We start from the raw sequence: 23833 nt of genomic DNA on the forward strand, positions 1-23833 counted from the left end.
TAAACTTTTTTTTAATACTTTGATAAATCTACTTTAATATTAGTTGTTTCCTTTGTAATTTTATTGGGGGGGTGTCTTATGTATTTGAAAATATTATTTTGAGATGGGGTCATAGGCTTCGCCAGACTGCTCAAGGGTTCCAGGATACAAAAACAGGTTAAGAATCCCTGATTTAGGCATTAGGAACCCAATAACAAAAATAGAATTGTTCTTGCCCTCGAAAAACTTGATTCTGCTTTCATTCTATGGTCTAGTGTGACTGATCTCTAGGCATCATTGAATGCAGGAACTGGGAGGATTTTTTGAAAGTACCTAAAGAGACCCTGTCACTTTACATATATGAGGAAACTGAGGCCCACAGAGAAGAAATGATTTGCAGTCATTCCAGGACTCTTTCAATTTACTTTTCTCATTTTTAAGTAACTAACCAGCCCCTGATGCCTGATGGCCTTACCCAAAATATAGTCTGAGTGTCAGAATATGTGCGTTAGAAAAGAGTTGATATGTCTTACCAAAAGGCAGCAAAGATCTGAGTTAAAGAGGAGCTCCTAAGCTTTTGGGGAGGATCCTGGAGTCCTTTGTGACTCTGGTGAAACCTATGGGCCCCCTCTCAAATTAACATTATCAAATGCATAAAATGAAACTATATGGAATTACAAAGGAAAACCATTATCCTGAAATAGAGCGATGATGTCTAAAGGTTCAATTCAACAAACACTTACCGGATGCCTAATGTGTGCCAGATAATCTTTCCAGTACTAGATGCTAGAAGTTCAAAGATAATACTGCCCTCACTGAGTTTTCATTCTACTAGGAGAATTAATTAGGCCAGAATTAGGTTCTATTAAATCTACAAGGAGAATTTATTGGAACAGTAGTTCTGGGCTCTGTAGACATTGCTTAATTCCTCTTCCTTACCCCAAATACAAAATGGGCAGACATGACTGAACAATAACAATATTCCCAATAAGACAAAATAGGAATAGGGAGAGGACCTGTGATTCATTGCTTTAGGGAACTCCCTGATTAGAAGACCCCCTCAATCAAATCAGGTCAATACCTTTTCTATGAGTTATACAGTTTTAGAGAAGTTCTTAGAATGCTGACAAGTTAAGGGACAAGCCCAAGGTCAAACAACCCATATTTATTAGACAGGACTCTAATCAAAGTCTCCCTGGTTTAGAAGGCCAGCTTTTTATATACTCTGCTATATGGTCTCTCTCCAAAAAGATAAGAATAGGTAAAAATTATTCATTGCCATCATGAAATTTTGAAAATGTTGGAACTATACACATTCTATTTCATCTCTAAATCTGAATTCCCATTTCTAATTTTCCTAAAAATTATCCTGATGAATTACTTCATTCATTCAATTCAACCATAAGTGTCTACCTTGGTCCAGGCACTGTGTTCCATTCTAGGAACACAGAGACAAAAACAAAGAGGTTCCTGTCCTCAAGATGGTTAAATTTTATTGGGAAGAAATAGGGTATTTTCATAGATAAGTAAATATATACAAAGTAATATATAAAAACTAATATTAGGGATGAAAGTTTTATGCTTAAAAGTCTAGAATGGGTATTCATTTTTGGCCTGAAAAATCTATTATTTTTTAGAATTCTGTATCTTTATAAACACTGGGTTTGAGTTGCTCTATAAATAATTTCAGGTTTGTTTTGTGTGTGTATATGTGTTTTTATGCAGATACTCAACTCACAAATGGAAAGCACTCAGATGAGAAATCTGTTAAGGGCATCGTTATAAATTCAGTATCTGAATTCAGTATTGCCGACGCACCATCCAAGGAAGCCCCCAATGAGAAAAAACTGTCAGCATCCAGCACATCATTATCTTCTCCTGAAGAGTGCCAAACCAAATTCTCGTACCTCCAAAACGATACATCATTTCATCAGAGAGACAATGATGGTATGTTTCTTAAAATTCAACAGATCTCTAAATAAAACCTTTTTTTCCTCCCTTCCCCCTCCACCAACCCATAAAAGAACATCACACGTGCTTACTGTTGGAGAAATCCTTATGAATATTAAAAGAGAGGGCTCAGAATCCAGACAACGGTGAATGACACATGTCAAGGTCACTTGGCAATATCACTGTACTCAGCAGATCATTTGCTCTTAAAGCTGGGAATCCATAGGAAAAATGTTTTTTTAAGAGACTAGGGTGTAATCAGTCTTATTTTCTGGGCTAGGAAGTACAAGCTTTTCTCTACCAACCCATTCCTCTGGAAGGCTCTGGGATACTTTTTCCTTTGCCCTTATGTAAATGAATTGGGATAATCATAAGAGGCTTCAAAAAAAGACAAAGAAAACTTATAGGAAACACGAAGAATCAGATACTAGCTGCCAGTGGAGGATGAAATGTCTACAGGAAGTATTGATTCCTGGGAATGCTGATTGGTGTGGACATGAACCATGCAAGACCATTAAAGAGATATTCAAATTACAAAGCAACCTGAAAAAGGTTTGGGGGCAGGCTCCTCCTCAAAGCCATTTGGTTGGGTAGAGACTCCACACCTAAGTGGGAGGAAATGTTCCTTTGTTTAACCTCCTTGGCCACTTTTCAAGGGGCAGAAACTGGGCACACATTGTTTGGCCTGTAGGCTCCTGCTTTCACATCTAAAGAGAGCAAGCTACGTCTTGAAATATTGTAGTGGGCCCTGGAAGGAGCACCTAAGAATAAGGCAGGTCCACAGTCGTCCTAGGGCTAGGTCTCAGCATGGGCTGCATTTTCTGGTCCATGTTTATGGATATGTTTAAAGTATTTCAATTTTTTAAAGCAACGTTTTCCCCTAAAAGTGAATAGATGTGTCTAACCTGAGTTGTACATTTACAACAGAGAACAAGAGTGGTCTTGCTTTCCTATTTACATCCCCAAAGCTTGGCATATAGGATAGAGGGCATACCTTGGAAGTAGAAAGGGTTTAAGTCTTGCCTCTGATACATTGTGGATGAATGATTCTGGGTGAGGCAACTAAAAGTACCACCTTGCTTTGGTAGAATGTGCCCTTATCAAGATGTTCTCACTTTCAGGAAACTCACTCATCCAGTCCTCCTAACCTTAACATTTTACTCATAGTAAGCACATAATACTTATTCATGGGGTGGAGACAAGATGGCAGAAAAAAGGCTGGTACTCACCTAAGCTCTCCCCAAGATCCCTACAAAGACCTTTAAATAATGACCTAAAACAAATTCTTGAATGGTAGAACCCACAAAAGAATGGGATGAAATAATTTTCCAGCCCCAGACAACTTAGAAATTCAGCAAGAAAAGTCTGTCACATTGGGGTGAGAGTGGAACTCAGTCCATCACAGAGCACACCAGCAAAGACCTGGCCCAGCAAACAGGTCTAGGGAGCCACTGTATCTGAAGAGGCATTAGGCTGCTCCCAGGGCTCTCAGCCCACAAATGGTAAGGGGTCAAACAACTGTTCAGAAGGCAATTACGGGGGTCTCTTTGCTGGCATGGGCAGCAGGACTCTATTGCTTTGCCCATACTTGGATCTTTGTCACAGTACTGGGTCTCAGTCCCAGGGCAAGAAGGAGCACTAGCAACACAGGGTTTGTGGTCACATTTGAGCCGAGACCCTTGTCACTGTCCCAAGGCAGAAAATAGTGCTTGTGGTTACGCACAGACTAGAGCACAGACTAGGAGAGCAGTACCTTGGAAGAACTGAAAATTTACTCCTTAGGTCCTTAGAAGTATCTCTGAAAACAAACACAGAAAACCCTGAAGTTTGGGATAGTGTGCCCTCTATCCCAGAAGCGGAGCCCCACTTTAGCAAAGAATTAAAAAAGAAGAAATAGGCTAGAAAATGAGCAAAATAAAAACAGAAAAAAATAGAACCATAGAAAGTAACTACAGTGACAAGGAAGATTAAAACACACACTCAGAAAAAAAACAGCAGTCAAAACTCCTATATCCAAAGCCTCAAAGTAAAATCTGAATTGGTCTTAGGCCATGGAAGAGCTCAAAAAGGATTTTAAAAATCAAGTAAAAGAGTTGTAGGAAAAATGAGTTGATGCAAGAAAAATAAGAGTGATGCTAGAAAAATTAGAGTGACAGCTTGGTAAAGGAGGCACACAAAAAAGTACTGCAGAAAATAACACCTTAAAAACAGCATAGGCCAAATGGCAAAAAAAAAAAAAGTACAAAAATCCAGTGAGGAATGCCTTGAAAAGTTAAATTGGCCAAATGGGGAAAAAAGATATTAAAAAAATCACTGAAGAGAAGAATTCCTTTAAAAGTAGAATTGGTCAAATGGAAAAGAAAGTACAAAAGTTCGCTGAAGAAAATAATTCTTTAAAAATTTGAATTAAGAGAGTGGAAGCTAATGACTATATGAGACCTCAAAAAAACAATCAAACAAAATCAAAAGAATGAAAAAATTAGAAAATAATGTGAAATAGTGTATGGGAAAAATAACTGACCTGGAAAATAAATCTAGGAGAAATACTTTCAAAATTATTGGACTTACTGAAATCCATAATCAAAAGAACATCCTAGGCATCATCTTTCAAGGAATTATCCAGGAAATCTGTTCTGATATTCTAGACCCAGAGGGTAAAATAGAAATTGAGAGAATCTACCAGTCATCTCCTGAAAGTGGTAGCAAAATGGAAACTCCCAGGAATGCTATAGTCAAATCCCAGAGCTCCCAGGTCAAAGAGAAAATATCGCAAGTTGTCAGGAAAAAAAAAACAATTCAAGTATCATGGACCCACAGTTAGTATAACACAAGATTTAGCAGCTTCTACATTAAAATATTGTAGGGCTTGGAGTATGAAATTCTGGAGGACAAAAGAGCTACCGTTACAACCTAGAATCACCTATCCACCAAAACTGAGTATAATCCTTCAGGGAGGAAATGAATATTCAATTAAATAGATGACTTTTAAGTATTCCTGATGAAAAGACCAAAGCTGAATAGAAAGTTTAACATCCAAATACAAGACTCGAGAGAAGCATAAAAAGGTAAAGAGGAAAGGGAAATCATAAGGGATTTAATAAGGTTTAACTGTTTATATTCCTACATGGGATGATGATACTTGTAATTCATGAGGACTTTCTAATTATTAGGGCAGTTAGAAGGAATATATATAGACAGAGGGCACAATTTGACTTGTATGTGATGGGATGATATCTGAAAAAATGAAGTTAAGGAGTGAGGAAAAGGAATGCACTGGGAGAAGGGAAAAGGGAGAGAAGGAATGGGGTGAATTGTCTCACATAAAAGAGGCAATAAATATCTTTTAAAATGGAGAAGATTATGAAGGTGGTGGGGAATGCTAGAGCCTTACCCTCTTTTCTATTGGCTCCAAGAGGGGAAAACATGCCCACTCAATTGGGCACAAAAATCTATCTTACCCTACAGGAAAGTAGGAGAAGGGAAAAAGAGAAGGGAGGGATGCTTATAGAAGGGAGGGTGGATTGGGGAGGCAGTAGTCAGAAGCAAAACCCTTTTGATGAGGGATGGGGTGAAAATAGAGACAGAATAGAATAAATGGGGAAATGGGATGGAAGGAAATACAATTAGCAAGCATAAGAGTGAAAAGTACATTTTGAAGCAATCTTCACTGATAAAGGCCTCACCTCTCGAATATATAAAGAAATTATTCAAATTTATGAAAATAAGAGTCATTCCCCAATTGATGTGATCAAAAATTATGAACAGTCAGTTATCAGATGAAGTAATCAAAGCTGTCTATAGCCATATGAGAAAATGCTCTAAATTACTATTGATTGGAGAAATGCAAATTAAAACAAGACTAAGGCACTATCTCACATCTATTCGATTGGCTAATAAGAGAGAAAAGGAGAATAACAAATGTTGTGAGGGATGAGGGAAAATTGAGACACGAATGCAATGTTGGTGTAGTTGTGAAATGATTCAACCACAATGTAGAACAATTTGAAACTATGCCCAAATATTTATAGCAGCTCTTTTCTGGTGGCAAAGGACTGGAAATTGAGGGAAGGGCCATTAATTGGGGAAAGGCTAAACAATCTGTGGTATGTGATTGTGATGGAATGCCATTGTGACACAAAAAAATGAGGAGTCATATGCTCTTAGAAAAACCTGGAAGAACTTACATGTACTGATGCAAAGTGAAATGAGTAGAATCAAGAGAAGACTGCACACAGAAATAACAAGATTATATTATGATCAACTGTGAATGACTTAGCTATTATTAGCAATATAATGATCCAAGACAACTCAAAAGACTTATAATGAAAAATGCAATCCATCACCAGAGAAAGAACTTTGGAGTCTGAATACAAATTAAAACACATTTTTTTTTACTTTATTTTTATTAGGGTTATATTCTGGTCTATGCTTTCTTTTGGAAGATGACTAATAAGGAAATGTGTTTTGCATGACTATACATGCATAGTCTATATCAAATTATTTGCCTTCTTAATGAGGGGGATGAGGAGGGAGACAATTTGGAATTCAATTTCTAAAACAAATGTTGAAAATTGTTTTTACATGTAATTGGGGAAAAATAAAACACTAAAAAAAATACTTTTTCATTCACCTTGTGGAATATTACTTCCTTGGAAATGATGTCAGAGCCAACCCAGGGTTCACACAGTTTTATCTGAGTAGGGAAAAACCCTCTCTTAACTTCAATTTTGTAACAGAAAGTATTCTTGGACAGAACACTTCATCTCTCTGGGTCTCAGTTTCTCCATTTGGAAAATGAGGTGTTTGAACTTGATAATCCCTGAGGTTCCTTCCAGTTCCAAGATTCTCTTTCTATGATTGTATAGGCCATGACAGTATCAGCAGAAATTCCAAAGAGCTGCATGCATTCTAATGCATGCAGAAGCCCAATCTGCAGAAAATTGTCAGTGCTATACATTTATGAGTTCTTTTCAGTAAAAAAGGGGGGCATTGTTGCTTTTTTCTTCATCTTTTCACTTTTCTAGCACAAATCTACTTGAATGGAAAACATTAGTCACTCTTAGAAGACTCTATATAAAATTAGATTATATCCTAATGGGGTGTATGTATATGGGAGAGACAGAGACAGACAGAAAGATATAGAGAAACAGAGATAAAAAGAGAGAGAGAATGAGAGCCAGAAAAAGCAGGAGAAAAGGGAGGAGAGAGGGAAGGAGGAAAAGAGGAAGAAAGACAGGGAGATCACAAAAATATGGAAGGGAAAATGATGCCTCCCAGATAATTCTAAATCATTACTGGATTTTTTTTTCTTCCTTCAGTTATTCAGTTTAACAAACACTTATTAAGTACCTGCATACCAGGTATTATCCAAGTGCTGGATATGAAGATAAAAACGAACCAATTCCTGCCCTCAAAGAGCTTACATTCTGTTGGAAAGATACAGCATGTGTACAAGAAGTAAATAAAAAGGATATGCAAAGATCTTCCAAGAGACAGCAATTGGAGAAATTAGCAAAGGCTACATATAGGCAGTGGTACCTGAACTATTTTTTGGGAGAAAAATGAAGCTCAGAAGCCTTCTCCCTTCTAACACAGTAAAATGATTTCCTCTGTGATTAGCAGGCCTTTAAGAGGCATTATCAATGACTGGGACACTGGTCCCAGGATTTCAAGAATAAAGCATTTTACTGGATTGTCCTCAGGCTATTTGGAACTTGTCCTGTGGGATCAGGCTAACAACGCTTGAGTTAAGAACTCCCAACATACAGATCAACACAGTAAGCCATAATGTTCCCAAGGAACCATTCTGATCTATTGTATCGATGATACCAGAATAATGAGAATGGCTCCTAGCTGGTGAGGAGCGCCGGAGTCCTTGTATTCCCAATGAAGGACCATAGTAATTGCTCCATTAAAATGGTAACTGGTACACAGTAGCTTCGTGTAACATAAATAACAGGTTTCTCATTGTTAAAAATAGCCGAGGAAATTAATAAGGCTAATTGAATGAGGTTGCTTTTGTTAAGATCTGGACTGAAGCCAACCCGACCCAGGAAATGCAAGTTTATGACTGACCTGTCAGCTAATTGTCCATCCTTTGCTCACCCCATTGTGGCAAGATATCAAGGAAAGAGTTTTTTTGTACTGTGCAAGGGGGTGAAATACCCAGAGTAAAGCACCAAGGAAACACTCTCAACGTCCTAAATCCTAAAAAACAGCAATCAAGAAATTTGAGAGTTTCAGTCACTTCATTAATGGAGGGTTTGGTGGCTGTAATCAATTTAATAATATAGGCATTGAGAAATGGGGAGGGGGTCATTGTTCTTACTGAGATAAATACAGTCAAGTCTTTCAAGAAAAGCAGGGGGAAACAGGAGGGAATGGGGAAGCTGACATCCACTTTTATGCAGTTTGTGGTTAATTTATTTTCAAATGTATAAATGCGTGCATCGGAATGGATGCTTAATTGCTAATATCTATTATTTATATACATTGCCCCACTTAAAACAGGATGAAAAAGCCTCACCCATGCAGATTTTTGTGAAATGTGCTGCATCCATTAGCACAGTTCATGGTGTGTGCCCTGATGGGAATTTAACAGTCTCTCCACTGAACATCAGAGTCTATGTGCTACAACATCACTTTGTTGTTAAAATGTGGTGCTTTTTGTGTGGTCGTCTCCAGAATAATGAAGGGAACGATCTCTCTGTATTCTGGGTCCTGGATTATCTATCTTTCTTTTGATTGCTAGGGCATCATTTGGGTTAATGAATGGAAGGGTATACTTGTTATTTGAAAACTGATTGTGTGTGTGTGCATGTGTGTGTGCGTGTGTGTGTCTGTGTATGTGTGTTTAAAGCCTGAGAAGATGCCTAATGGATGTGTAATTTTGAATTTGATACATGCTATCTAGGTGGAGGGGAAAATCATAAATATAAGGTACCTAAAAAGAATAGTCTTAATTACACCATGGCCTACTGGATAAAATGATTACATTTTCTACCCTGTAAATTTCATACAATTAAATGCAGCCGTGTCACCTTATAAAATGTTTCAATTTTATAATTATTTCAGTTCATTTACTCAGAAAAAAATAAAAGCACAAATTTCCTCAGGATCACCCAAATCCAGTCATTCTAATTCTAAAGAACTGACTTAAAAGTTAGTTGTGCTTGTCTGAACTTAAATAGCTCCTGACATATTTAAATATGTATTACAATTGAAAACATTGGGGATGATACACTGGTTACAGAAAGACACTCAATCATACTTTATTTATTCATATTATATGCTAAAGAACTTTTTTTAAAGAGAAGCACTTACTGTTGTATAAGGGATGGGATAAGGATTTTGTTCTTTGGGATTGGAAACTTTAGGTTCCCAGGTCATAAAGCCGTCCAGTGAAATTCATCAGTTGTCCTAGGTTTTCCCACATACTAATACATTGACACATTATGGCACATGATAGAGAAAAGGGGATTCTATACCCTCCCCCAATATCCTCCGACTCATCAGGGCTTTCCTGGAGCCATGATTTTGCCCACCTTAGGTACCATCTCCAGTGGTATCAACATATTACAAGGGGGGGGTACTAAGGCTAATAAAGGGGGCTAATGAGAAAATAGGTTGCTGCCTTCCAAAAACCCTCTTCTTGTTAACCCACTGGATATGGTATTAACTCCAAGTAGCAAAAACAGGAAAAGGCAAGAAGCACTGGATTTTAGGAAGCACTTGGTTGTCTAAATTCATTGATCTAGCTCCCCTAAAGTCTACCATAGCTAAGCATTCAAAAATGCTCCTGGTAACTGATTGATCCTTCAGCATATGGTGAGCTTTTTACTAAAGCCCAGCCCTGACTGCCTTAAAGTTTATTACAAGATCCCAGTGAAAGTTGATCCAAAAATTAGGGTCAGTAATTAAACCCCCCCAAAAAAAAGAATGAAGAGAGAGAGGTGGAATGAGGTGGATTATGGGAGACACCAATGACAACATCAGCAGGATTAATTAGAATTCTCCTGGGGACTGCAACCCTTCTCAGGATTAGCTCCTCAGTCAAAATCCATGTTATAATTTCTTCTGTCTTTATCTTTTTACTCCCAGTACATTTTTCATGTGCCCATAACTGCATATCATCTGTACCTGGAACAAAGAGGACTCCATAGATTTACATTCCATTGATCATAAATTGTTTGCCCTAAAAAGGAGAAAGGCAGGGGCGGCCAGGTAGCACAGCAAGTAAGAGCACCGGCTCCAGTGTCGGACGACCTGGGGATCAAATCCGGGCTCAGACACTGAGGGTCTACTCAGAAACACCTGGCCGTGTAACCTTGAGCAAGTTACTTAACCCCGATTGCTTAAAAAAAAAAAAAGGAGAAGGGCATATAACAGTATGTTTGGACTCACTTGCTTCATGTGAAATGCTTTCCTGGAAAGCATGTTGGACATAGAAGTAGAAGAGCTGTGTAGAAGTCTGTTCTGTGCCACCCCTTACTTCCCATATTTACTTGCTTGTAGCACATAACTTCTCTGGGACTCAGTTTCTTCATTTGTGAAATGAAGGGCTTGGACTGAATGATCTTTAATGCTCATTTTAAGTATAAATCCAATTTAAAACATGTCTGTACATTGTGTTTTAGTGAAGCCAAATGCTTATGATTCTTAAAAAAAAAAGATGAAGAAAGAAACATACATTAGAAAATAGCAAGGTTTCAGTTGTTCAAGGTCATACTGGATATAAGGTCTGTGGCCTCTTTGGAATGAACCCAGGAAGAAACAGAAACATGTCCTTGACTAATATGGGGGAAGAAGCAGGGGTGGTGGGAGGGGACTCTAGCCATGTGTTTGTTCTTTATTAAACATTAAAGTCTCATGAAAGAGTGTGGCAAGAGGAAAGAAAATATCCTTGCTCTCAGGAAGCAAAACTCCATTTCTCTTTCCAGCAAGTTGCAAAATTTCCTCTGAACTGCTTATTTTACTTTTGTGCAAACAAAAACAGGCCATATGCAAAACGGTTTCCTCTGCTTGTGTAGAATTCCTTAATACTTCTTTTGAGAAAGCAAAGGCTGGAACATATTTTCAAGTTAGGGGAGAAATCTGTTTTCAATTCATTAATGCCGCCATGTTTACCCTGGGCAAGAGTAGCCACTTTTTACGACCAAATTAAAAAAAAAAAAAAGATTAACTTAGAAACTGAGAAAACAAGCTCTATTCTCAAGAGCAAAATGGGGGTGTGGGGGACCTAATGATTATTCTGCCAAGGGATACAGAAAAAAATAACATTTCAAATAAGGTTTGCCATGTGTCCTGGAAGCCAAGACCTAAGAAGGCAGCCAACTCCAGACAGTTTGGCAAAAGTAATCCCATCATCAACATTGAAAGTCACGGAGTCCCCAAAGCCTGGGTTCCAATCCCAATTTGGTCACTTCCTACCTTTGTCACCCTGGGCAGAACATTCCATTTCTCTCTGCCCCAGCTTCTTTCCCTGGCAAATAAATGAGTGACTAGACCTCTTTCAAGTTCCCTTCCAGGTAGAATTCTATTTTCTCATGTTTTTAAACATGTATTAATTATAGCTTAAAATAATAGGCAGCATTTGTATAACACTTTCAGGCATATATACGTATTTATAATAATAGCACATTTATATAACACTTTCAATCATGTGTATGTGTACATATGTGTTGGTATGTATATATATATACCATGCATGCATAAATATACTTATATGTATGTATGTTTATACATATATATGTGTGAAATTGTTATATGAATGCTACTTTTTTTTGCTTTTTTTGGAGGGTAATGGGGGTTAAGTGACTTGCCCAAGGTCACATGGCTAGTTAGGTGTTAAGTGTCTGAGGTCGGATTTGAACTCTATTCACTGTACCACCTAGCTTCCCCTAATGCTACTTGTTATTAAAAGGCATTATTGTCATATTGTTGCAATACTATACTCTAATAATAATATACTGTTGCAATATACACAGAAGTATATAAACAAATGAACATATATCGTGCATGTGCGTGTGTGTGTGTGTGTGTGTGTGTGTGTGTATTCTCTTCACAACAACCCTGGGAGATTAGTGCTTTCATTATTCCCATATTAAAAATGATGAAATTCAGATGGAGGCAGATTAAGTGACTTGCCCAAGGTCACAAAGGCAGGAAGTTAACATGCATAAACTAAGCACTAAGTGTTTTACAATTATTATCTCATTTGATCTTCTCTACAATCCTAGGAGGTAAGTACTATTATCATCTCCATTTTACAATTGAAGAAACAGAAGCAGACAAAGGTTAAATGACTTGCCCAGGGTCACATAGCTAGTAAGTATCTGAGGTAGGATTGAATTCTGGTCTTCCTAACCCCCAGCATTCTGTCCACTGGGCCAGCAGCTGCTATCTAAGGTTAAGTGACTTGCCTAGGGTCATATATATAATATTTGCCTGATCATATTAATTCGGTTCTTCCCAAATTCAGGCCCAATGTTCTATCCACTGCACCAACCAGCTAGCAGTAAGTGTGTGAGGCCATGAACTGATCAGGTCTTCCTAACTCCAAATGTCCAGCATGCTGCCACTCTAACACCTCTTAAGAGAAGGGAAGGCCCAAGTGATATTCAAATTTTAACATCTTTAAATAGGTATTACAATTGATAACATTAAGGATAATGCATTGGTCACAGACAGTCACAATTTACTCATTCTTACTATACGTTAGAGAATTATTTTTAAAGAAAAGAACCAGTCCCCCCTCCCACTCCCAACACTGAGAATTATGCCACCCTCTCAACAATACACATACATGTATCTGTCCAAATATACAAGTATATGTAGTATGAATTAGACATGTATTATGGAAACTTTCAGTCTGGGGCTTATAGCAGGTCCCATTTAAATGATACCAAGGCAAACCTGTGTCTGCCCTCCAGGGCGATGGTTCCATTTCTCCCAAGAGCAGAGCAGAGATTTCTTTGCCAAACTTCTCCCTGCTAGGTGCTGCTGCTGCTGCAGTCTCCTAGTCACTGATGCATTAAGTTTTTTTTTTTTCTCATGTATCTAACAGCCAACACTCCCCTCTTCTGAAATGCATAGACCTGCTGGAATGTATGCAGCCTGCTAGCATGCTTCTATATGTTTGTGGATGGTTTTCTGGTTATTTATGGGAGATTGGCGAACAGTCCATATGCCAGGAGCTGGCACCGAGTGAATCAAAACCAACCAAAACTGGCAAAAGGCAAGTGCCGTTCACTGAGACGGGCAGCGTTAGGGGCGCGCGGCTGCGTCTACTATAAATATTGAGTAATTGCCCCGGCACCTGCAGCCTTATGTGACAATTATACTCGTCAGGAGGACTCAGAGGGGAGTTCTTACTGCCATCTCATTAAAAGGAAAAAAAAATACGTAGCAATATTCACAGCTCACAGTGCAGCTTTACAGAAGGCTTTACAAGGAGGGGGAGGGGGGAAGGTTTTCCTTTTAAAAAAAAGAAGATATTTCTCCTATTTGGGGAGAGTTTCCATATTTTTCTTCCTCTTAAAAATTTAACAAGCCTATGAACCACAAAGAAAAAAATAACTTTAAAAAGTTGTTGGAAGCAAGTGAGTTGAGGCTACTAGGGAGTTGAGGTGGGGGGAACCCGTGCCTCACTGGGGCAAATTTTTCTCTCCCATGATCAGGTTACTTTTTGTTGAGTCCTACAACTGCTGGTTATGAACATTTTATTGAATGAAACTCCTTATGAAAATTAAACTTTAAACAGATGATCAGTTCATCTGGGGGAGAGGAAGAAGGAGGTCGGGATGTTTTCTCTGTGTCGTGATGGACCATGTCTTTCAACCAGCAATGATCTTCAGATGATGCATTTCAGTTAATTAGATACTCTGATTTGATTTCTATTCACTTACTTCTCAGTTACATAAAACCAGCAAGGTTTTAGGAATTTAATTTTTTTTTCCTACCTGAAAAATGAAAAGTTATTTTAACAAAAGGATTGCCAAATTTTCTAGCATATTCCTCAATGAAAAATAAAATACGGTCAGTGTGAAGCTTTTGCAGCTGTTTGGCTGGAATTCCCAATTACCAGAAGTACCCTTGGAGATCCTTTTTGGATTTTTACAGGCCCACATAATGAATTCTTAAGCCAATTTACTTAAAGTGAACTTTTCTTTAAATATATTAGTATGTGCCTTACCTAAGCACCTCTGTGGTGAGTATCTGTGCTAAAGGAGGGGCATGAGAAGTGGAACTAATAAAATAAAAACCCTGACACCTATGGAGGCAGTAAATATGTTCATATCCTCATTGTATACTTAAGAAATAAGGCTAGGAAAATGCTAAATAGCATGGGGAAAAAACAAATAGATAAGGTGATAAGTGTTATGCAGGAGAGGAAACATGTAGAAAAAGGGTCAGTAGTGAACGTATAACAAAATAGTCACATAACTAGTCTGTAGTTACAATTTTAAAAATTGAAAGAAAAATGTATTTGTGTCTGAAATATGGGTCATTCATTCAGAGTTGGATGTGCTATTTGTCAGTTACACTTTCGTCAATTCCTATTTAACATCAGCCATAATGCCTTTCTTAGAACTATACTTCCTTCCATGTTTCTTATAATCTCTTTTTTCTTTTCCTTTTTCTTTTTTTTTTTTTTCTGGACAGATGAATGTGCTTCACTTATCCTCACCTGTCTGTTTTGCCAGTTCTTGGATTGTCTTCTAATGCTGCCTGATACTTGTGAAACTGTGTGCATAAATACATGCTGCCCATCACATCGATATCATCATGCCTCCGATGAGAATCACTCCAGAAACGACTGCAATTGCAACTGTGATGTTGACTGCAGCCTGTTTGAATCTTGCCATGAGACAAGCGAATGCTTAGAGCTGGCCATGGAGATTTCGGAAATCTGTTACCGCTAACATAAGAAAGCACCAGATCCCCTTAAAAAAAAAAAACTCTTTGATTTCCTAGAAATTTCCCATATGACCAGGATGTGAGGTCTATTTGTTATAAACATCTTGGACTCTGTATATCACATTATCTTGTATCCATTTGGGAAGAATTGCATTCTGCACGAAAGGTCCTTGTTCACAATTTCACAACTGCACGACACTGACAAATAAAATCTTTAATCATAGATGAAACACAAATCCAAAACAACCAACACAAAATGTTTTCACTGCATTCCTGCCTCCCAGCTGGCATGCTAATCCCCTCTTTCTGTGACTGCATTCACCAGCTTGCACCATGGATTCAGCCCTATCCCCAAATTCAGGGCGAACTGGGGCACTCTTTTAGGACCGACATCCATACATTAGCTCCTCTTCTTAATAGACTCATACATAAACATCATGCTTTGTTGGTTACTATTAATAATGGATGATAGAACATCATTTTATAATTAAAAATTTATTTATACAATCCCTTAAAACTCACTTATATTTTCAGTTTAGGTAGAAAAGGGAATTAAATGATTAGGAACCATGTTGCTGTAATTACAGCCGATGTCTCTGAAACATCTCTGGTGGATTTGGAGTCTGATGTGCTTTGGCGGAGAGCTGTAATTCTAGACCATATTAATCTGTGTCTATGATTATGCCATAACAGGTTATGTCTATTTTTAATTTGTTACAGGAAGGTTCTCCTTAGTTCTAATGAGCATTAATGGGAACTGTGTGCATGTTTCAGGAGGAGAATGACCTCGGTTAATCAATTGCTTCTTTTCATGATTTCTGTTCATAGGGTAAACAGGAGATTGCAAAAGAAACTACAGTTTTCCTAACTTGAATTTCTACAATCACTAAAAAGATCTAAAAATACGACTATCCATTCAGCATGGAGCTCTTAATGCAGCATGGCATTCAGATACTATAGATGGATTTTTCCCCCTCCTGATAGAATTTGTAATTATCAACATTAAAAAAATTTTGACCACCACAACACACTTGTATAATAACAAAAGACACACTATGAGATAAAATTATTTCTTAGCTTAAAGCAGGGAAAAGAAAACACACAATCTCCTCTGAAAATCTTTCTTGGTTATAGCTATTCTGGAATGTACCTTAATTTCAGGAGATTCCAATCTGTTGTCTTTAGGCAAACAATGCTCATAAATTTGGTCTTGTGATTTTCCACCTGCCTTGCCATTACTGCCCCTCTACTCACCATGAACCTCCTCCAGACACCAATCTCCAGAGAGCCTACTCACACGCCTCCCTCTCTATGTCCCTCCTCTCTCTCCCCGTGGAATTTTGGCTCTCTGCCCGGGGGTTGGACTCTTCTGATTAGTGGGTTAGTCAATGCAAATTCACTTTCATTCACTATGTAGTTAGTCCCAGATCATGCTGAAACAGTCAAACATCCACTAGATACCAGGGCCTATTTAACATGGGTACATTGACATCTGCCCTGCTGACCCCTTCCAGCCAATCCCTTTCCCAACTCTTCCACTTCTTGTTCTGAGAATCAAATATCCATTGCTACTGGACAGGGTGCAGCAATCTATGACTCCATTCATAACATGGCTTGCCTAGACCAAAACTCCTCTCCCTAGCCAACTACTCATTCACATGTTTATCCCCCTGATTAGAATGTAAGCTTCTTGAAAGCAGGAATTATCTTTTTTTGTTCATATTTGCATACTCATAATTTAGCACAGTGTCTGGGTTATAGAAGGCACTTAATAAAAGGTTATTGACTGACTTTCAGAGAAAACAATTAATTAATAAACTGTATTTCCCAACTGCCAACATTTTTACACACACATCTTGAAACCATTAGTTATTCGTACCATCTTTCGTTTTCTCAAAAAGATTTTGAAAAGCTTATTTTAAAAAAAAACTAATATTGGGGGTGGCTAGATTGCACAGTGAATAGAGTACCGGCCCTGGAGTCAGAAGGACTTGAGTTCAAATCTGGTCTCAGACACAACACAAAAACTAGCCATGTGACCTTGGGCAAGTCACTTAACTCCAACTGCCCTGTCCTCCCCCCTCAAAAAAAATAACTAATATTAACATGAAAAAGCTAAAAACCAGGGGCAGCAAGGTGGTGCAGTGAATAGGGAAGCAACCCTGGAGTCAGAAGGACCTGAGTTCAAATCCAGCCTCAGATACTTAACACAAAAACTAGCTGTGTGTCCTTGGGCAAGTCACTTAACCCCAAATTGCCCTCCAAAAAAAAAAGGCTAAAAGCTAAAAGCCAGTTCAGTTATGTCAGATCATCATTGCCTAATTGGAGTCAATTTCCCAAATATCTGAGCAGAGCTTTTCTTCCTCATTTCAGTTTGGGTTCAAAACTAGTAAGGACCTCAAACATCCAATTCCTTTATTTTAAAGACAAGGAAACAGTTCTAGAAAAGTGAAGTGATTTGCCCAAGGCAACACAAAGTCCAGAGCTGATCCTATTTCCTCCTACTCTATATTTAGCTCTCTTTCCCTGGACCATGGGTTAAGGCAGTTATCCTCTACCAGTTCCCTAATAGGTCAGTACCAGGGTTCAAGCCAGAACAACCATGACATTTGGAGTCTTGAGCTCACTGTCGCCACATAGAGACATTTGGATTATTTCCCAATTTATCCATAGAATATATGAAGGATGGACATGATTATAGAATCATTGACTTAGATCTTGAAAGACTTGTCTAATCTAATGCCTTCATTTGACAGCTGGGGAAGGTGAGGCAAAGAAAGCTTCAAAGATTAATGTGCAGTGAGTTTGGAAAGCATGGTGGGCTGGACCCAGTGATCCCTCTTCCTTGTTATACCTACCCCCACCACCAAAGGTAATGGCTTAAATAAAATAGTGGGAGATTAAAGAATTGAAAAATATTTGCTTCCCCCCCCCTTTTTTTGAATTACAGCTAGATTCCTGTGTAAGCTGCAAGATGTCCCTCACTTTCCATACTAAGTTCACCCATTGCACATTTTTAGAAATAACTGTGCTGCATGGGAACAAGCTAGTTTTACATGATGTGAAAATGTTCTCTTCTTTGTAACCCATAATAACACAGCATCCATTTTACAAACAGAAATGGCTTTTTCATTTCAATCATAACATCACAGATCAATAGTAGGAAAGAACTCCAGAACCCATCTAGTACAAACACTTCAATAATCAATAGTCAATAAATATTTATTAAGCACCTACTATGTGCCAGGCACTGTGTTAAATACTGGAGACACAAATACAGAAATGAAAGTGTCCCTGCCTTTAAGAAGCTTAAAAATCTAATGGGGAAAGAAAATAAACAAAATGACTGGGGGAGGGAGTAGGAGACAGAGTATGGGGCACAAGTCAAAGAAATCAAGCCAGAAAATCCAAAAAAGTCAAAAATCAATTTATAGATAAGAAAGCTGAGGTTTAGGGATGATAAGTGACTTGTCCAAAGTCACATATGTAATAATCATCAGAGGAGAACTCGAACCCAGGTCCTCTGACTCCAAAGTCAATATTGTTCTTGTTACTGTTGCTTTTTCTACTCTATATCATATGGTTCTTCCCACTGTACTAAGAGGTGCTCCTGCTAACCCAAGGTAGGTAGAAAAATGGAATTAAAAGGCTTAGAAACACATAAAGGGAGGGGAAAAGATGGGGTACTGTGACCAGGAGATGAATTGTCAGAATCTGGGAACAACACTGGAATGTTTTCTACAGCAATGGAATATACTGGTTCTGAATGTAAAGAATGTGACAGTCATAAAGGAAGAGCTTCCCAGGGACACACAAACATGTGCACGCACACACGTGCACATGCACACACACACGCACACATCCCAAAAGTAATTTGAGAACATGCAACCCTTTTAGAGAATCGGGAACTGCGATGTTCCCACAGCAATATAACCTCACCGTCCCAATCTTATGGTTTGCTCCACGGGCTTTATAAAAACCACTGCGTCTCTACAAGGCGACAAAATATGGAAAGCACTAGCAAAATGCAGTTACATTTAACTCGTTATTGAAATTTCCCCACTGCCGAAGATGACAGGCCTACAAAACTAATTATCATCTCTGGACAATCAAAGCTAATTGAATGAAATTCTCTTCGGTATTTTCCAAGGGACTAAGAAAACACAGACAAGGAAACTGGGCAAATAGAAAACATCATGTGGGGCATATTAGAAATTGTTTTAAAGTAGAAATGCATGGATAGAAAATGTTGAAATGGGAGTTTCATAAATAATCCTCCACTGTAAATTGGAACAAAATAAAACAACGTTAATGAGTGAGTGTAACTTGAGGAACGTCACAGATGCACAGGTCAAATGTCAAATTCTCTCTCTAGGATATATAAAATTTTAAACGCTGGTAAAGCATCAAGGAATATGTTTACTTAGTTTGGGAAATGTTGTCAAACTGTTCATTTAATTGGCTTATTCAGTTTATTTAGGGAACTCGGTGAATTAAGGAGTCTCCATTCTCAGAAGCAGGAGCTCAAAAATCAAATACAGTTATGAGTTGCATATCTGTGGGTAACTGCTTTCACTTCTCTGAACCTTAATTTCCACATCTGCAAAATGGAAATATTAATTCCCTAGTACTTACCTGGAATCATTTATGTGAGAATGAAATGAGATAATTTCTATAAAAAGTGTCAGCAAATAAACATTATGTTCTGCAGATGAACAATATGTATAGTCATTTGTATTATAAGGTCAGATAGAATCCTTGTATGAGCACATGAAATCACTGACTTTTGTTTTGAAAAAAGCAACATCAACTAGGGTAGCAGATCTACCTTCAGAAGAATGGGAATTCATGGAGGTGAATTTCATTTTTGTTTTTATAAGCCTCAAAGCCTAGCATAATTTCTGGCCCATATACAGTAAATATCAAAGGTTTGTTAAATAAATCATATATTTGTTAGGTACATATATATATACATACAAACACACATGTATATCTACATACAAATAATGTGTCTGTATTTATATTTGTGTGTATATAAATATATACATGCAGAGGTATATGTATATATCTGCATGTATTTGTGTATGTGTGTGCGTGTGTAGCCAAGCTACAACACACGGTGTCTCTTAAAGCCCAAATGTGGTTTCCCCCTGAATCATCCCCTCTCTTATTTGTCTGTCTATAGTTTCTGTTAGCAATCTCTGAAAACTTTCCTTTTTCATCAATGAGACACCCTCAAGCATATACCATTATCATGAAAATGTTTTTAGAGTACACACAGGGGTCAATAGTTGCTACTATCTTCGATCACTTTTATTTCTGCTAATAATAATATTTTCCATTTTCCTGGAATCTTCCCCTCTTTGTTACATTGGAAATTGATCCTAGAGTGCTTTTAAATGTTTTTTTTTCTAGCATGCATTTCTTTTCTCTGTATTTGGTCAGTCAATTAGCATTTATTAATTGCCTGCTATGTGCCAGGCATTGTGGCAAGCTTCAGCTGGATGGCACAGTCGATTTCCTTGGTTTCTTCTTCTTGAGTACCATCACCATTTCCTTATACCACAATAAGATACTGAGATATCACATTCCAAAGTTGATGGTTCCATTGTCATCAATGAGGAGAATAGATTACTATAGACACATTGGAAAATCTGTTTCATTTCATTTCTAGTTGTGGTCCCATTTTAGTCAATAGTCAATAGACATGAATCATCTACTATACTTAAATAGGAAAAAAAAAACATTTAAGCACAGGGGATACTAATACCAAAAAGAAAGTCTCTTCCCTCTGGAAGTTTAAAATGGGGTGAGGAGGGAAGGGAGCAGGAATAAGTGGAAGATCAGTGGTACTCAAAGGATACAGGCTACTGAAGAAGTGGGCCAAGGATGATTGGATCTTGCTGGATGATGAGATTTGTCACTGATCAGCTATATAAGGGTTATTGTAATAAGGTCATTTAAAACAAATTTTAGGAGATACCATGATCTTTGTATTCAGAAAGACCTTGAAGAAAAATCTAACCACAGTAAGAATGAGATGTGATAGTAATATATCTGTATTTATATCTAGTTCTCTATCTCTATATCTATCACTTTACCAAAGAGAAAAATCACATTTAAACCCAAATTGCCAGCTTGCTGTGTTCTTTTCATTTGGAACCAATAATCATAACAGTATATGAAAGAAGATGTGCCTAAGAGGGATGGCAAAAAGTTCCTTCCATGTACAATAAAAATTAAGGAAGCCGAGTTAAACTTGGGTCATCTACTTTCAAAGCAACAAGAGAGTAAGACTGATTAAATTTGTGTGTGTGTGTGTGTGTGTGTGTGTGTGTGTGTGTGTACACGGATAGATAATGGACACTTTAAAACTAGTTAGCTTAGGTAGTAGTTAAAATTCTGAATATCTTCAAAATGCTTTTAAGATCTGCACACAATAGTAAATTGTAAATGCAGGGTCATCACATAATAACTTCATTGGTATTCCAGGATCCTGGTCTCATGCATCTGAGGTTGAGGAGGAACTCACCTTGGAGTGGTTCATTTTGGCAAGGACCCTTGGATCTCTGTACCTGTTCTCCACACCACACAGGCCAGCCTCCTCATCAGCATTCTACAGGAGCATTATAGGACCATAAATTGTTTTTATCAGTCAACAATGATCCGGTCAACTGAATGTATTCTGATGCTTAAACCTTTTAGTTTGAGAGCTATCTGACATCCAAGGTCAATACAAACCCTTCCCCAGTCTATTATTCCTGAAGTATACTTAGGGCAAACTTATAAAGTCACAACTTGTATAGATAGATAAGAAGCTTTCTTTCAACTCAATGTTTCTCAGCAACCCCTTTGGTTCTTCTGGATTCAGAAGATCTGGGTTAGCATTCTGTTTCTAATCCTATCTCATAATCTTGGGCAAATTACTTAACCTCCTGGGCCTCAGTTTCCTCATCTGTAAATTGACATGGTTAGACTGGATTGCCTCTGATACTGCTTTCAGTTCTATAGCAATGATACCATGAATCCATAACTCAAAAGTCAGTGGAATAATAGAGCGCTAGACTCAGGCAGAACAGGGTTACAATTTCATCTCTAACATATCCGACCTATGTGTAACTATGGCCAAATTCTTTCACTATTCTGAGTCTCAGTTTCCTTATTTGTAAAATGGGGATAATGATGCCTATAGGCCCTGTCTCATAGCGTGGATTTAATGCTCAAATGAGACAAGGTATGTAAAATGATACAGAGGTGACCGTCATCACGCCTATTTAACAACTTCTCATTAAATGTTTAAAATAAGTTGTTATTACATTGAGCCATATTGTTAAAGTGCTTAAACTGTTCACCATTTATAATCTCATCCATTGCATTTATTTAGTATGGCAGCAGAAAGCAGTCAAGACCAATTTAGGTAAGACTTGGTAGGGGCAAGAGGAAGGCAGAACAAGCATTTATTATGCACCTACTATGTTCCTGGCACTGTGCTGAGCACTGTATAAAAGCATCTTATCTCACAACAACTCTGAGAGGTGGGTGCTGTCATTATCCCCATTGTACCGATGAGGAAAAAGAGACAGACTGAGATTAAGTGACTTGCCCAGGTTTACATGGTGGATAAGTGTCTGAGACAGGATTTGAACTCAGGTCTTCCTGACTGCAGAACTAGTGTTCTATTCGCTGCACTGCCTAGAAACCCTAAGTTCATGGAACATTGGTATTGGGAAGAATTTTAGAGAGTATTTGGGTCACCTTATTTAACAGATAAAATACTGAAAGCCAGAGAAGATCAATGGTTTGCTCATGGACATAGAAGAGGATGAACATGGATTTAATCCCAGATCTCCTGGAGGTTAGTCACTTACACTTGCTAGCACACCATGCTAGACTCTAACATGGTGCAGAGCCAATCCCATTGGTATTGCTATAAGTGCTAAGTAAGGTTGGGATCCCACGAACTGCTACATACCATAGATGCATCATTTAGTCTTTGGAACTGTCCCTGGAACCATTGGCACTACAGAAAGTCCTCCAGACATGGAAGATCACCGAATGCAGCATCAGGAAGACTCCAGTTCAAATCCCACCTCAGATATTTACCAGCCTCATACAGCTGGGAAAACCATTTAACCTCTTTCTGCCTCAGTTTCTTCCTCTATAAAATAGAGGTGATAGCACCTACCTCACAAGATTGTTGTGAAGATAAAATGCAATAATATATGTAAAGTGCCTTGCAAAACCCAGCATCCTCCATATATGAAAGCTTTTACATTTCCCAGGTTACCTGCAATGTTGCCTGTCACTTAATAAGCCCTTGTCAAGCTCTATGCACTAAGTAAGCCCTAGGAATACAAATAAAGGTAAAAGGGGCAGCTAGATGGTACAGTGAATAGAGAACTGGCCCTGGAGTCAGGAGGACCTCAGTTCAAATCCAGCCTCAGACACTTAACACTTACTAGGCGTGTGACCTTGGGAAAGTCAACCCCAATTTTCCTTCATTTTCCCTCTCAAAAAGCAAAAAAAAAAACAAAACAAAGAAATATAAAAGACAATCCCTGCCTTCAAGAAGTTTATGATCCAATAGGGAAACAACATGAAAACTGCCATGTAGAGACAAGCTATATACAGTATAAATGATCATTGTTTCATAGCACTAAAAATACATTTCTAGCTCTTAAGTTCGAGCATTGTTTTCAAAGACTTTCTAACTTTAGAAATATTATAGCCTAATTCTAATACTACTATAGCATAATAAGAAGGGTGTACTAAGCACCTAGTAATGCCTAACTGCTAAGGAAAGATGGATTAGCTTGTATTTTTTGTACATTTTTTTCTTGCTCCAGAACTGTGATTTCCTCAATGTAAAGGTATTCCCTGGTATAGAATTTCACTTCACCAGATGCATAATTATTGCAAGCAACAAGACACCCCTATGAGCAGGCGTCCTAGAAAAGGTGGCCTGAAATAGGTCCAATTGAAAATC

The 23833-nt window shown here is 38.0% G+C and overlaps 1 protein-coding gene across 4 annotated transcripts in view; it reads left to right on the top strand.

The window, feature by feature from the left end:
- The window catches only part of MDFIC2 (MyoD family inhibitor domain containing 2), a 164815-nt gene extending 149734 nt beyond the window's left edge, over nt 1-15081 (top strand). For all 4 annotated transcript variants that reach the window (XM_069084109.1, XM_069084112.1, XM_069084111.1 and 1 more), the window contains 2 exons: nt 1705-1926; nt 14593-15081. In XM_069084109.1, coding sequence (XP_068940210.1) covers nt 1705-1926; nt 14593-14852 — 482 coding nt within the window. In that variant the 3' untranslated portion in view covers nt 14853-15081. The remainder of the gene's footprint in view (nt 1-1704; nt 1927-14592) is intronic.
- The last annotated feature ends 8752 nt before the right edge of the window (nt 15082-23833 follow it).

This window comes from Petaurus breviceps, unplaced genomic scaffold (assembly GCF_028583685.1).
Source record: "Petaurus breviceps papuanus isolate PSGF00001 unplaced genomic scaffold, PetGlider_PUasm1.0 174, whole genome shotgun sequence".
NCBI classification, from domain to species: domain Eukaryota; kingdom Metazoa; phylum Chordata; class Mammalia; order Diprotodontia; family Petauridae; genus Petaurus; species Petaurus breviceps.